The following is a 16321-nucleotide window of genomic DNA, read 5'->3' on the forward strand; positions in this document are numbered from 1 at the left end:
ACTGAAACTAGCACCACTGAATGAATGGGCTGAACAGAGAACAGAATCAACCTTTTGGGTATTACTGACTTTAAACTCAATCCCCCTGTTATTTTTTTCACATTAAAACCATAATAAATTAAAATTGATCTGCATTTACTAAGTCTATGCATTTGATATGTTTTCTAAGTTCTATTGCAGGGGTGTCAAACTCAATTGCACATGGGGCCAAAACTCAAGGCACACTTTAGGTTGCAGGCTAAACAATATAAACATTTATTGAACACACTAAAACAATGTTTTTTAAACATAAATATGAATAAAAACAGAAAGGAATATTATTCCAGATTAAATAAACTTAAAAAAAACAACAACTTTAACTTTAAATATTTTGCTCTTCATAAAAATATATCCTGTCAAAATTGTGCAAGTTAGAAATATGAACATGCAGCCAAAAACCCCAGAAAAAATAAATGAAAGCATACACAAGGTTGGAGCCGCATGTCGACAGAGCTGGGCATTGCCTCAGGAATGGAACTAATAAACTGTGTGGGCCATTCAGTGTTGTACTTTCCCTTGAGGGTATCATTACACTGCAGCTCCATCTGAATCTGCACAGGTGCAGTTCAGCATCACACATGCCATGTCCATGAACTGACAGATTTCCTTGCTGAGCTCAAAAACTCTATTGAGAATTTTTACACCAACTCAGCCAACAGACCTCAGTACGATAAGGAATGTCGGCAAACTCTGAATCTATTTCCCACATAAAAGACTGAAATTGACGGTGATTTAAACTTTTAGCTCAGATAAAATTTACGGTCTGCGTTAGGGTGATCATTACATGCTCGATTTTTAGGACTTTACCACATAGCCTTTCCTGGTGTATGATCAGTGATATGCTGTTAACTCACCGGTACAGTTCTCCTCCTGCATCTTTACTCGCATCCTGCTGACTAGTCCGCTTTTTTCACCGCACAACACAGGTGTCGTGCCAAAGTAGGTATCCCCGACAGAATTTGTTTCCCCTGTGCTGGGAGCACGCAGGGAGTACTGATGTTTTCATTTTGTGAAAAAGTGAAAAATTTGTATCGTTACATTACCATTCAGTTTGAGGGTTACAACAGAAAATGATATATTTATTGCTCACGGGGTATCAGATGGGATTATTTTAACAAACCATTAACATTTTGGCTGATAACTATTTTTATATTTTTATTCTCCTATAACTTTACTATATAAAGAGCTAAATCCTCCAAAGTTTCAGGAGTAATGCGTCATAATAAGAAGTGTTTGTGAACTAAAAATCAGCAATGTGGGATACTGTTTGTCAGTGATTTACACAGGGGGAACAAATTGTGGCAGGATCAGCCTGATATTATTTGTATCCCACTATAACTTCGTTGTATAAACAATGTGGGATACTGTTTGTCCGTGATTTGGACAGTCCAGCGTGTGCTCCCAACGGAGGGGAAACAAATTCTGTCGGGGATTCCTAGTTTGGCACGACACATGAATGTTCCCAGTTAGCCTAGCGTCCAGCAAGGAGGCTGCAGCACCACATTATGGGATCTGTAGTTTGTATATTAGGAGCACCTCATATTGCCGGGCCATGCATAACTATAATAGTATATCTATATAAAATCATCTCACGGGCCAGATACAAATCGGATTACTCACCCCCTACCCAACCCTGTGGCTAGTCACGTGTTCCATAATGTTGTGCTGTGGACATTTATGTGCTTTTTGTGCAGAGGAGCTTGTTTTGTTTTCTGTTCTCATGCTGTCCTCCCATGGGAGCCCAGCATGAGCAGAGGTCTTTTTTTTTTACTTTCCCATTGTAGTGTATATTTCAGTGTTTTTCTGTAATGCTACCGATCTCCAACCTGTATCCCCATGTGATGTCTTTGTTGTGTGTGCATGGTGTGGGGGGGATGTCCCATTTCACTGCAAGGCAACCTGCATGTGACGAATAAAGCCTTGATTGATTGATTAAATGTACGCCGGCCCGGATGTGGCCCGCGGGCCTTGACTTTGACACATGTGTGTTAAACTTTGCACTTTGTTCACAGTTCACGGTTCAGTGTGAGGTGGGACACCACAGTCAGTGCTGTTTATCTGATTGTGTTTGTCCTCTGTTTACTTGTAGTGGGACAGATGCGTCGCCGACCCAAGACCGTGACAAAAGAAATAACTGGGAACAACCATATTACAATCCTCTGTAATGCACATTGAACCTTTAGGGCCTTCTAAATCTAACTAATGCAAATAAATCACACTGAGGTTTCTTTACACTGAGAGATTTCTTTGTGTTAAAGTTTGCACTTTGCTCACGGTTCAGCATGAGGTGGGACTGCAGCGCTATCAGTGATTCAGGTTACAAGTTAACCTGTGACCTGTTCTCAGGATGTATCTAGTCAGAGATAGATCATTAATCACAGTTGTTCTGTGTATATGTTCCTATTAAGTGGATTTAAGATTTATGTCAAGTTTAAAGCTAAGGCATTTGGAGGATTTATTTAATGGTTCCACAATATGACTTACCCCAGACAGGCTGTTGTCACAGAAGAGCAAACATGTCCTCTTGTGTTCAAAGTTGACCATGAAAAGTTGAACCTTGACATACCTGGACATGTTGTCTGCTGTTCACTTGTAGCAGGAGAGTTGAATAGAAGATATGGAGTTAATATACAAGGTTCTCGGCTTGGAGTGGATAGATGGCAAAATTATTTTAATATTTTTGACTGTTTCTCTACTGTTGACAGATTTTCTGAAGAACAGAGTGCCAAAAAACTTTCCTCCTGGACCCCGGGCTCTTCCTTTCATTGGTGACCTTCATCGTATCCAATCTACCAGACTTCACCTGCAGTTAACAGAGGTATGAGTCCATTCCTAAATAAAAAGTTATTATATTATAATAAAATTAAAAAACATTTGAAATTGAAAAAAACAACCCTTCTTTCAACCATACAGATTTCACCTGCAGCTCACTGACTAATAATAAAAGCAGAAAAATAATGTGAAAGGAAACAAACATGTGAAATGAATCACTGGAGTGCAAGGAGGCATAATTTACACCGAAGTAGACAGAGTCGTTATTTAGCTTCTATAGAAATACTTTGTATTTGTATTGCATTTGGCTTCCTCCCGTGCCCATGTGGGTAAAGTGAAGGGTTCAATAAACCTAAGAGGTTCATTGAACCCTTCACTGAACTGGTATTTATTGCTCACAAGTTTAGCTATTTAACTGAATATTAACTTAACGGCCTCATTACAGGTAGGCTAACACCTGATATAGTGACATTTTCATAACTATAGGAACTTGTCTTAATGCCAAAGCTGTTCTGAATTCCCCACTCTGCTGAATGCAGAATAAGGATATTTTATTAATCTCAGAAGAAATTAACTGTGGCCTACTAGCTTACAGCAGTTCTGATATTAAGTAAAAAACAACAAAAACCTTTTCTTATATAAATTGCAAAATATGAATATATATAATATATACTACTCCTACTTTCATCTCCGTAATAATAACCACCTTCGTCCCTCACTCACTCCACACAGTACCACCATACTTGTCAATGCTCTTGTCACATCTAGTTTAGATTACTGTAATTCTCTTCTCTATGGTCTACCTCATAAATTCTCCATAAATTGCAGTTAGTTCAAAATATAGCTGCTTGTATTATTTCCAGAACTAGATCCACTGAAGTAGACAGAGTCGTTATTTAGCTTGCATGATGCTTGAAGCAATTGTATCATGTTTAAGGCTATATTTAGCAAACTTTTTAAATCAAATGGACACCAGTATATCCTGCATTAGAAATGAAACTGAATTAGTCCATTTAAATAAATGGAATAATTGTACATTTACATCAATGGGCAATAATCTTTAATAGTTTTTTAGTTTCTTTCTTTGAGGTTTGGACTGTTGGTTTAACCAAAAAAAAAATCATTATCATTTTCTTGCTTGGAAATTGTTATTTACTTTTTATCTTAGTTTTTTGTTTGTTTGTTTGTTTGTTTGTTTTTTACTAAAATTCTACTGAGAAGTGAAATGATTGAGAAATACTTTGTATTTGTATTGCATTTGGCTTCCTCCCGTGCCCATGAGGGTAAAGTGAAGGGTTCAATGAAGCTAAGAGGTTCATTGAACCCTTCACTGAACTGGTAGTTATTGCTCACAAGTTTAGCTATTTAACTGAATATTAACTTAACGGCCTCATTACAGGTAGGCTAACACCTGATATAGTGACATTTTCATAACTATAGGAACTTGTCTTAATGCCAAAGCTGTTCTGAATTCCCCACTCTGCTGAATGCAGAATAAGGATATTTTATTAATCTCAGAAGAAATTAACTGTGGCCTACTAGCTTACAGCAGTTCTGATATTAAGTAAAAAACAACAAAAACCCTTTCTTATATAAATTGCAAAATATGAATATATATAATATATACTACTCCTACTTTCATCTCCGTAATAATAACCGCCTTCGTCCCTCACTCACTCCACACAGTACCACCATACTTGTCAATGCTCTTGTCACATCTCGTTTAGATTACTGTAATTCTCTTCTCTATGGTCTACCTCATAAATCCCTCCATAAATTGCAGTTAGTTCAAAATACAGCTGCTTGTATTATTTCCAGAACTAGATCCACTGAACATATAACACAGCTCCATTGGCTTCCAATTCACCTCCGTGTCAATTTCAAGATCCTGCTTCTCACTTACAAAGCGCTTCATAACCTAGCTCCTCCATATCTATCCGATCTTCTCCATACATACTCACCCCCGTACACCCCGCTCTTCTTCAGCTTCCCTTCTGTCAGTTCCACCTGCTCACCTGACTACCATTGGACTCAGAGCCTTTAGTTGTTTTGCCCCAAGACTTTGGAATGCACTTCCACTTGTTCTCCGGACCACACACTGTCTCACCACTTTTAAATCACGTCTCAAAACTCATCTATTTAGAATTGCATACACCTGATCTGTCTTAGTCCATTTTTACCTGCTCAGTTTTTATACTTGCCTTTAGACTTTTATGACTGTTTATGTCTAAATTTTATTTTACCATGTTTATTATATATACATATATTTTGTAGGTTAATTGGTTAATCCAAATTGCCCATAGATGTGAACGTGAGTGCAAATGGTTGTCTGTCTCTGTGTGTTGGCCCTGCGACAGATTGGCGACCTGTCCAGGGTGTACACCGCCTCTCGCCCTATGACAGCTGGGATAGGCTCTGAACGGCGCCTATAAATAAAATGTACTATTATTATTATTATTGTTATTGTTATTGCTATTGTTATTGTTATTATTATTATATATAGCCTCCTCAGAATGTATCATGCTCCAAAAACAACAATATACTGTCTGTGTTCAGTTTGCAGAGAAATATGGAAACATTTTCAGCCTTCGACTCTTTGGTGGTAGGATTGTGGTCGTTCATGGCTACAAACTTGTGAAAGAAGCCCTGGTTCACCAAGGAGAAGACTTCGTGGATCGCCCAATTATACCCTTATTTGAATCAATTATTGGGAATAAAGGTAGTGTTGGCATTTTCCCTCCAAAATTCCAAAAACTTGATTGAACTGATCACATCAGGTCTAATTTAATTTTTATTTCCAAAAGGTCTTGTGATGTCAAATGGTTATCCCTGGAAGCAACAGAGGAGATTTGTTCTTCACACATTCAGGAACTTTGGTCTGGGGAAGAAGACCCTGGAGTCATCCATCCAGCAGGAGTGCCAGTATCTCACAGAGGCTTTCACAGATCAGCAAGGCACAAAGAAAAAAAAACAATATAGTTACATGTTATCTATGTTTAGTATGTGTGTTTATAAAATTTAAATATAATTCACCATTGCTGACATGTTTATAAGGTTCACAGTACTAAAGCACATGGCCTAAAAAGTTTCTTTAATAATTGTCCCACTTTTCTTTACCTGTGGCTCATCACCTGATTTATGTTTTAACAAGGAGTTCTAATCAGAGGCCAAACATTAAAAACAGCACCCACTCTGTTTCTCCACTTGTTGACATGCATTATATCCTGTTCATTTGATTTTAGTTTCATTGATATAGCTCCAATTCTTTGTTAAGATTCACAATTATTTGCTGAAATGTTCTGAAACACTCGGGACATTTCCCTAATCCTTTATACCAAAGTTTATTTGACACCCTTGGGTAAGAGTTGGAGGTGCATTTCCCTTGCAATTTTCAAGGTCCCCTTTGTTCCCAACTATGTATTTGAATTTTAATTTAATTAATTAATTTTTTTAATTTTATGGATGTTTTTTCTCCTCATTTTGCAGGCAGACCCTTTAATGCTAAGAACCTGATTAATAATGCAGTCTCAAACATCATCTGCTGTTTGGTGTTCGGCAATCGATTTGAGTACACTGACAAGCAATTCCAGTATATTCTCCAGATGTTCAATGACATTGTTCGATTACAGGGAAATTTGACAGTACGGGTGAGTGCATGTTATTCACACACTCATGTACTTCTAGTTCCAGTCTCAAACATGGATGTAAATGTGTGCTTAATCAATTTGCATATCTATCTGCTGTGATGTCCACTTGGCGGTTTTTCACCACTGTGCATTACAAGTGAAATACACTCCAGAAAGGATTATTTACTGAATGTGGATCTACAACACAGCAGTATCAGATTTACCCATCGCCTGTAAAAGCCAAACAGAACCAATTCACCCATTCATTTTCTAACATTTCCTGGTTAGATACAGTAAGGGAAACAATTTAAGCAGAGCTGCTTGTTGCTATTTTAAAACCAATCACACCGTGATGATGAGTGTAAATCCTAATGAATGAAGCCTTAGCTTGACACCCCTGACTTCTAGCCTTAAATTAATTCACAGTTCCAAGCAAACAGCTCAAAAAGACTTTTTAATAAACTTCATTGAGCCTTTTTTACTTTGACACCGAGCTGTTTACAAACATTGTGGCAGTGATATGTTTCACACTAAAATGTTCGAACCATTTTAAAAATGAAGAGAGACGGACAGGTCACAAAGCTGTGTGACTTCACTCTTAACTAAATTGGCCTTTTGTTTTCTTTGTTTTGTTTTGTTTTCTTGGTGCATGCCCAACTTGTGCCCTGTATAGAGGTGCCATCCAATAATAAACACACTTAATATGAAAACAAACAAATGACCTACCTAATTACCTATACATAAACTAATTCAACTAAATAATTATCCCACCTTTAAGTTATTACATTAATACGGTGGCCCTGAGAGGCCAAACGCACTGCAACAACAAAAAGGCTGCAAAAGCAGTAGGGAGGGCCTTTCTTGCAATGATACAGCTGCAGGTTTCAAACCTAAAATTCATGAACACACAGTAATAATGATCTTTATTATTGCTTATGTTAATACGGCCAGTCAATTAGATAATCTGGTTACTGTCTTCCTGCTCTGCAGATGTACAATACAATACCCTGGCTGATGAAGTGGCTGCCTGGATCACACCAGACGATATTTATCTTGACAAAGAAAATAGTTGAATTTGTAGAAATTAGGATCAAAGAACACCAGGAAAACTTTGACCCATCATCACCAAGAGACTACATTGACTCCTTTCTCAAAGAAATGGGAGAGGTTAGTGTTTTCATGTCTATCTCGATTTGCTTTAATAAAAAAAATTAATTCCCCTCTCGCCTCTGCAAGTAGTCTATCCTTCAAGCTCAGGTCCTCTACCAGAGGGCTGGGAGCTTAAGGGTTCTAACTCTAACTCTTCTGGACAGAGGGATCTGCTGGAGCCATTCACCTAACTTGGGAGTCACTGCACCTAGTGCTCCGATTACCACTGGAACCACTGTTACCTTCACTCTCCACCTTCTTCAGCTCTTCTCTGAGCCCCCGGTACTTCTCCAGTATTTGGTGTTCATTCTTTGAGATGTTACTGTCATTGGTACGTTTATCAGTACGTCTTCTGCTACATCTTCTCCTGCTTGTCTACAACTACTATGTCTGGTTGGTTAACCATCACCATTTTGTCTGTCTGTATCTGGAAGTCCCACAGGTTCTTAGCTCCGTCATTCTCAACCACCCTAGGGGGTGGTCTGTCCTCAGTGTCTGCAATGTTTCCTTCTGGTAGTGTGATCCCCTCCATTCTGACAGCCTTACCTCTCTGAGAGGATTTAGGTCTATGCAGAACATCAGTGGGGACAGTGCATCTCCTTGGTAGATCCTGTTGGTCTCTAGTGTTGTTCGCCACATCCCTGTTGAGTTCCTGATGAAGGCTCTTAGGGTCCTGTTGATCTTGCACTGTTACGGTGCACTCGGTGCAGTGACCCCGGAGCAAAGCAAGTGGCTCCAGCAGATACCAGGAACAACATCCAAGATCTCTGCACCTTCATGGGGGCGAGAGGGGAATTTAAAAATTTTTATTCTTTACTTTACAAAACGTTTTGATAAGATGGTTTGTATTTATATTGTGTACATAATCAAATATAACAATTTTCTCTTGTATCATTGATAGAAGGAAGATAAAGATTCTGGGTTTTATCTCGAAAATTTGATGGCTTGCACAATGGACCTGTTTGGTGCTGGAACTGAAACCACAACTACTACTTTACATTGGGGACTTTTATATATGATCCACTACCCTGATATACAAGGTGTGTCAGGGTAATATCTATCAGGGATACATATTTGTGAGCTTAGTCAACTGTGCACAACACTTATTTTCCTGTTTTCTGTGTGTGCAGAGAAAGTCCAAGCTGAGATAGATGCTGTGGTTGGTTCATCCAGACAGCCGTCTACAAGTGACAGAGAAAACATGCCATTCACTGATGCAGTTATTCATGAAATCCAGAGAAGTGGAAATATTGCCCCACTTAACATACTTCGCGTGGCAAACAAGAACACAGCTCTGGATAAGTACTCAATCCCAAAGGTACACAATCAACCAGTAACAAATGTTTGCCAGTTAAAAAAAAACAACTCTGAGATAATCAGATGTGTCAAAGGTACATACTAATAATGGATTGCATTTATATAGCGCTTTTCTAGACACTCAAAGCACTTTACAATTCCACTATTCATCCACCTTTCCCTCATCCACCTGCTGGGCTCAGTGGAAGCTCCACCATAGCCACCACCAAACAACTGAGTTATTTTTACATTTTACACATCGGCCAGCTTCTGGCCAGTCCACCACCTTTCGTTGTTTATACTGTTACAAAAAAACGAATCAACAAACACACACACAAAAAACCCCATCGGCCCATAAAAACAAAAACTCCCCATTGGCCCACCGGGCAGATGCCTGCTATGCATGATCTGATGGCCAGTCCAGCTATGGCTCCAGGAGGTTTTTAGCGTACATGATGTGATCAGCTGACCTGCTCTTCTCTGTAGATTTACACAATTACACAACAAGTGTAGATGTGTTTTTTCATCTATCCTGGCAGATGTCTATCCCCCTACACTTTATACAGAGTTGCTATAAAGTTTAAATTCAGTGAAGTAATCTAAGCATGATCATCTAAAATGCAAAGTCGCTGCTACACTTGATGTAACCTAAATCTGACTAGGAGCACCACAGCTACTGTGCACCAGTCCAACACAGTGCTTTACTGTAAATTCAGCCCTGTAATGCAAACTAACCTGTTTATCCTGGACAAAACTACCCAGTATTTCCATGCAACATTTGAATAGCACAAAGTTAATATAGGTTAGTTTGTTTTGCAGGACATTTTACGACAATGAAAATACATAACTTATCAAAACATATCATACAAAGTTCCAACATGTGGTTAAAATAATGACATTGCATGTAAGCTTTAAATTTTCTGTTTAAGCGTCACTGTGCAGTCTCCAGCTTTAAATCTAACCTCTCTTCCTCATCTCCTGTCGGGTTTTTCTTCCCAAATCTTTATCCATCTCCCAGTGAAGTTAGCTCTCATTCTCTTCTCTCCCTGTGAAATCCATCAACTTGACCTTTAGCTATGAACGCACTGTGCGAAAAAGTGCACACAAACAGCTTGTGTGTTTTCTGATGTTTGCTGAGCTAATAGAAACTGTCTGTGAAGGAAACTTAAAGAAGTCCAGACGCTTTTCTTTTCAGGCTACTTAGACTGATAGAAACATTGATTTTTAAATTGCATGCAACTTAAAAAACACTCGCTTCATCCATCCTCCTTATCTGTAGCACTAGCTAGATGCTGAAGTACCGCCAACACAACATACAGACTCCTGCCTTATTAAAGTTCCGGCCAACTTTAACCCCTGAGTATAAACGTTATAAATGATAACACTGAACGTAAAGTAATGAGCATTTTCTGAACACGTAAGGAGTAGAAAGTACAGATATTTGTTTAAAAATGTAGGGAGTAAAGTACAAAGTTGTCAGAAGAATAAATATTCAAATACAGATACCTGAAAACTAGACCAGGTGACCCTGAATCCTCCCTTAGTTATGCTGCAATAGACATAGGTATGGGGGATTCCCATGATGCATTGAGTTTTTCCTTTCCAGTCTCTTTTCTCACTCACTATGTGTTAATAGACCTACGTCTAGCCTACGTCTATTGCAGCATAACTAAGGGAGCATTCAGGGTCACCTGGTCCAGCCCTAACTATATGCTTTAGCAAAAAGGAAAGTTTTAAGCCTAATCTTAAAAGTAGAGATAGTGTCTGTCTCCCGATTCCAAACTGGAAGCTGGTTCCACAGAAGAGGGGCCTGAAAACTGAAGGCTCTCCCTCCCATTCTTCTTTTAAATACTCTAGGAACAACAAGTAGGCCTGCAGAGCGAGAGCGGAGCGCTCTAATAGGCTGATATGGTGCTACAAGGTCATTAAGATAAGATGGGGCCTGATTATTTAAGACCTTGTATGTGAGGAGCAGGATTTTGAATTCAATTCTGGATTTAACAGGAAGCCAATGAAGGGAAGCCAAAACAGGAGCAATATGCTCTCTCTTTCTAGTCCCTGTCAGGACTCTTGCTGCAGCATTTTGGATCAGCTGAAGGCTTTTCAGTAAGTTTTTTGGACATCCTGATAATAATGAATTACAGTCATCCAGCCTGGAAGTAATAAATGCATGAACTAGTTTTTCAGCGTCACTCTGAGACAGGATATTCCAAATTTTAGAGATGTTGCGCAAATGGAAGAAAGCAGTCTTACAAATTTGTTTAATATGTGCATTGAAGGACATGTCCTGGTCAAAAATGACTCCAAGGTTCCTCACAGCATTACTGGCGGCCAAGGTAATGCCATCCAGAGTAAGAATCTGGTTAGATACCATATTTCTAAGCTTTTCAGGGCCGAGTACAATAACCTCAGTTTTATCTGAATTAAGAAGCAGAAAGTTAGCGGCCATCCAGGACTTTATGTCTTTAAGACATTCCTGCAGTTTAACTAATTGGTGTGTGTTATCTGGCTTCATGGACAGATAGAGCTGCGTGTCATCTGCATAGCAGTGAAAATGTATGCTATGTCTTCTAATGATGCTGCCTAAGGGAAGCATGTATAATGTAAACAGAATTGGTCCTAGCACTGAACCCTGTGGAACTCCATAATTAACCTCAGTGTGTGAAGAGGACTCTCCATTTACATGCACTAATTGGAGTCTATTAGATAGATATGATACAAACCACTGCAGTGCAGTACCTGTAATACCTACAGCATGTTCTAATCGCTCTAATAGGATATAATGGTCAACAGTCGAATGCTGCACTAAGGTCTAGAACAGGGCTGCCCAATCCCAGTCCTCGAGAGCTACTATCCTGCAGCTTTTAGATGCATCCCTACTCCAACACAGCTGAATCAAATGAATGGCTTGTTATCAGGCCTTTGCCAAACACGATGGCATGCTGAAGAGGTAATCAAACCATTTGATTCAGCTGTGTTGGAGTAGGGATGCATCTAAAAGCTGTAGGACGGTAGCTCTCGAGGACCGGGATTGGGCACCCCTGGTCTAGAAGGACAAGCACAGAGATGAGTCCACTGTCAGAGGCCATAAGAAGATCATTTGTAACCTTCACTAAAGCTGTTTCTGTGCTGTGATGAACTCTGAAACCTGACTGAAACTCTTCAAATAAACCATTCCTCTGCAGATGATCTGTTAGCTGTTTGACTAAAGCTGTTTCTTTGAGCAGTTTTGTAGGAATGGGGTCTAAAAGACACGTTGATGGTTTGGAGGAAGTAATTATTGAAGTTAACTCAGAAAGATCAATTGGAGAAAAAGAGTCTAACTTAACATCAATGGTACTAAGAGTAGCTGTAGATAATATTACATCTGTGGGATGATTATTGGTAATTTTTTCTCTAATGATAAAAATTTTATTTGTGAAGAAGTTCATGAAGTCATTACTAGTTAACGTTAAAGGGATGGTTGGCTCAAAAGAGCTCTGACTTTTTGTCAGCCTGGCTACAGTGCTGAAGAGAAACCTGGAGTTGTTCTTATTTTCTTCAATCAGTGATGAATAGTAAGATGTTATGGCTTTGCGGAGGGCTTTCTTATAAAGCAACAAACTATTTCTCCAGGCTAAATGATGATCCTCTAAATTTGTGACACGCCATTTCCTCTCCAGATTACGAGTCATCTGCTTTAGGGTACGTGTTTGAGAATTATACCACGGAGTCAGGTACTTCTGATTAGAGACCTTAGTTTTCACTGGAGCTACAGTATCCAGAGTCGTACGTAGTGAGGAGGTGAAATTATTAATAAGATAATCGACCTCTGTTGGGGTAGCGTTCAGATAGCTGCTCTGCTCTGTGTTGGTACAGGGCATTGAAGATGATAACAGTGGGTAAATTATATTCTTAAACTTAGTTACAGCGCTTTCAGAAAGACATCTGCTTTGATAAAGTCTACTTTATCAAAGTAGATGTCTGGTTTGTTTTTTTTTTTTTTTGTCTGTAAGTAATGAACAAAGAACAGTTACAACTCAAATACTCAGATACTCAAATACCAAGTGTATTAGGGGGGTCATAGGGGGTCATATGATTGTTGGGTTTTCTCTGTATCTATTATTGTACGATCTACTGTTCAATAAAAAGTGCCTTGAGGCGACCGTTGTTGTGATTTGGCGCTATATAAATAAAATAGAATAGGATAGAATAGAATACAATTGAAAATTCTAGTTACAGTAATAAAGTTAGTTTGTTACTTCCCACCTCTGGAAACACCCTGACACGGGAGCATAAGTAATGAACAAAGAACAGTTACAACTCAAATACTCAGATACTCAAATACCAAGTGTTGATGCTAAAGAACTGTAGCCAATGGGAAGTTCAAATCCTGCAATTTGAACAAATGGTATTTTTCAGGGCACCAAGATCTTGGCTCCATTGCACTCTGTTCTACATGATGAGTCTATGTGGGAAACTCCACATTCCTTCAACCCTCAACACTTTCTGGACCAGGATGGAAAATTTAGGAAGAGGGAGGCCTTCATTCCCTTTTCTGCAGGTTAGTCATCAGTTGCAATCTGTTAGGATGCCTGGGTCGTTGACCCAGGGGTTTTGAGTTTATTATATTATTTATACTTTCTAGTTTTTGGTTTCTTTCAGTTCTGTCTTATGGTTTATGTCTCTGTCTTCTTTAGTTGCTCTGTCTCCCCTATCACCTGCATCCCCTTGTCTAGTTCGCGTCTATGTGTATCCTAGTTCCTATATCCCCGTGTTCAGTCAGTGTTTGTGTCTGCCCTGGTCCCACGTCTCTGTTCCCTTTGTAGTGCCTGCATGTGAGTCTGTGTCTTTGTTCAGTCTGTGTTATGTGTTTCCTGTTTTACTTTGAAGGTCTCTGTCTTTATTCAGTGTGTTCAGTTTACGCTTCTTTGGTCTCGTCAGTTCTGATTTGCCCCAGCTGTGTTTCCCTCCTGTTACTCATTTCCTGATTGCTCCCTCTGTGTATTTAAGCCCTGTGTTTCTTAGTGTCTGTGTCGCGATCTACCGTTTATTTTGCTGTGTGTTTTGTCAATCCGCCCGTGTTAGTTTATTTTTGACCTTTTTTCCCAGTTATGTTATGTTTGAGTTCAGCATTAAAGCTGTTTTGGTTTAAGTTCTGTCTCCGGAGCCTGCACCTTGGGTCCTATTCCTGTCTGCACACAGCCACACCTAACACAATCCTTTAAAACTCTGGTAAATGCTGTTTTAGGCAGAAGTTTAAAAAATGCTACATGTTGCTGCTTATGGTCAACTTTTTGTATATGTAACATTTTATTTTGATTATTTGTAGCATAATCATATTTACACTACTCAATACAGTGATAAAGTGGTGAAGTAGATACAGATTAGCAGATACTCTGCTGCTTGTTCCTTGCATTAAATTGTGTGCTTTTAAATGTTCTTGTGCTTTATTTGTTGATCTAAATGAACACATAACTGTTATAAGCTGTGATTAGCGTGGAAACCCTGTAAATTATGTATTTAAAACATGTAGTCTTGTGTATTCTCAGGTAAGCGTGTGTGTCTTGGGGAGCAGCTGGCCAGGATGGAGTTATTCCTGTTTTTCACCTCCCTGCTGCAGAAGTTTTCAGTTACTGCACCTGCTGGAGAGAAACCCAGTCTGGACTTCATTTTGGGAGCCACACGCAGTCCCAAACCTTATCGTCTGTGTGCTGTGCCACGTTAGAGCACGAGTTATCCTCAGCTGAGCATGTCTGTTTCTCTGCGCTCTCAATGACTGTCTTCTGCTATTGTTTTTGATGCAATGCATAAAGAATATCTGCTTTACTGTTCTCTCTGTCTATCTCTAGCGCTCTAGTGTAAGTAATTAATAAGTAATATATATTTTAAATTGAATTTGAACGTATTTTAATTTTGCACGATTTTTCTGAATAAATATGGACTCACAAATAAAATAATCCTGATGCAATAAAATCCACAGACCATTACCTCTCAAGGGAATCACCAAAACGTCGTACTTATGATATTTTCTCTGCACATTGGATTTGTTGAACCTGTAAATAATTTATTTAGAGATTATTACACACATAAAATACTTTTTTCAAATGATCACTTACCAAAAGAATGAAAATCTGAAAATAATAGCAGAAAACCAGCAAATCTTCACACAAGTCCATCTTTGAGATGATGGACTTTTGAAATTTTCTTCTTTTATCTATATAATTTTTTAAATGGTTCTCCGTGAAAGAAGTTAAACAGCTGAGATGCCTTCCTCACCTGTATAACTACTGGTCAGTGCACCTTATTGTCCTTCCTTGTCTATGGAGATTCAGTACAGCATCTTGTAACTATTTTTTCTTACTGATACTTTGTTTATGCTTTTGTTGTTGAATCTCACGTGTAAAGGAGATTTCAATCTCAATAAATTACTTCATAAAAATACCCATTTGCTATTAGAAAAGGATACTTTTTTTAAACGAACTGCCTTTGCATTCAGTTATGTGAAAAAGAAACGTTTCACAGGACACTGCAGTACTTTAAAAAACAAAAACTATCTTTAGCAACAGTAACTTTAAATATTTTCATTCTGTATGACTTGTCTCTCACATAGTTGTAGAGAAATGTTGGCCCACTTTTAATAACTCTTTGTCATCTTCCATCCCAGACAGTAAGCAGACAGAAGCAAATCATCATGTCCCACTAGCTACAAGTGCTATGTTGATAATAGAATAGAATAGAATAGATCTATGTACAATGAGATTGAAAGAAACTTCTGCCCAGTGGAAACATGCAAAAAAAAAAAAAGAAAAAAGAAAAGGTAGAAGTGCACAGTTCTCCGGTGCTAAGTACATGCTCAAGAATAAATATGGATTTTATATATACAGTAATATATAACATTGCACATGTTACATATTGCAAAGTGATTAGGATTATGACTGGATTCAACTTTATTGTCATTACACAGCTATGAATACAGGGTAACGAAATACAGTTTGCATCTAATAAGAAGTGCAAGAGTAGTAAGTGCAATAAGAGCAGATTACATACAGATATGTTAAGCAAATATACAGATGTACTACAGGCAGATGTACGGATATACTAATATATACAGATAAGGGTACTACAGTGGCTTGCAAAGGTATTCACCCCCCTTGAACTTTTCCTTTTTTTTTTTTTTTTTTTTTTTTAAATGACATCAGAAACAGCAGTATGCGACATTACGTGATGGCAGAGCTTCAGTTCATCCTTTGTCATTTTTTTTTTTTTTTTTTTTAATAAATAGGACAGGGGGAATGAATGAGAGAAAGAGGGGGAGAGAAAGAAAGAAAACCAAAGGGGAGAAGAGACGGTGAGAAGGGGGGGGAAGAGAGAGAAAAAAAAAAAGAACTCCTGGGTCACCTGTATGGAGAAAAAAAAAACAAACAAACAAAAAAAACAAACAGAGGAGACAGCAAACA

The 16321-nt window shown here is 38.5% G+C and overlaps 1 protein-coding gene across 2 annotated transcripts; it reads left to right on the plus strand.

The window, feature by feature from the left end:
- The first annotated feature begins 2121 nt into the window (after nucleotides 1-2121).
- LOC113016252 (cytochrome P450 2J2-like) lies at nucleotides 2122-15306 on the plus strand. 2 transcript variants are annotated; one of them, XM_026158954.1, is made up of 10 exons: nucleotides 2122-2200; nucleotides 2745-2857; nucleotides 5368-5530; nucleotides 5616-5765; nucleotides 6298-6458; nucleotides 7428-7604; nucleotides 8488-8626; nucleotides 8717-8904; nucleotides 13284-13425; nucleotides 14414-15306. In XM_026158954.1, exons 1-10 carry the CDS (start codon nucleotides 2137-2139, stop codon nucleotides 14587-14589), a joined length of 1473 nt encoding a protein of 490 aa, XP_026014739.1. In that variant the 5' UTR covers nucleotides 2122-2136; the 3' UTR covers nucleotides 14590-15306. The 2 variants fall into 2 exon arrangements, with proteins under 2 accessions (XP_026014739.1, XP_026014738.1); XM_026158953.1 differs by lacking the exon at nucleotides 2122-2200 and adding an exon at nucleotides 2219-2674.
- Nucleotides 15307-16321: the final 1015 nt, after the last annotated feature.

The sequence above is a fragment of the Astatotilapia calliptera genome, chromosome 23 (assembly GCF_900246225.1).
Source record: "Astatotilapia calliptera chromosome 23, fAstCal1.2, whole genome shotgun sequence".
In the NCBI taxonomy this organism is placed as follows: Eukaryota; Metazoa; Chordata; class Actinopteri; order Cichliformes; family Cichlidae; genus Astatotilapia; species Astatotilapia calliptera.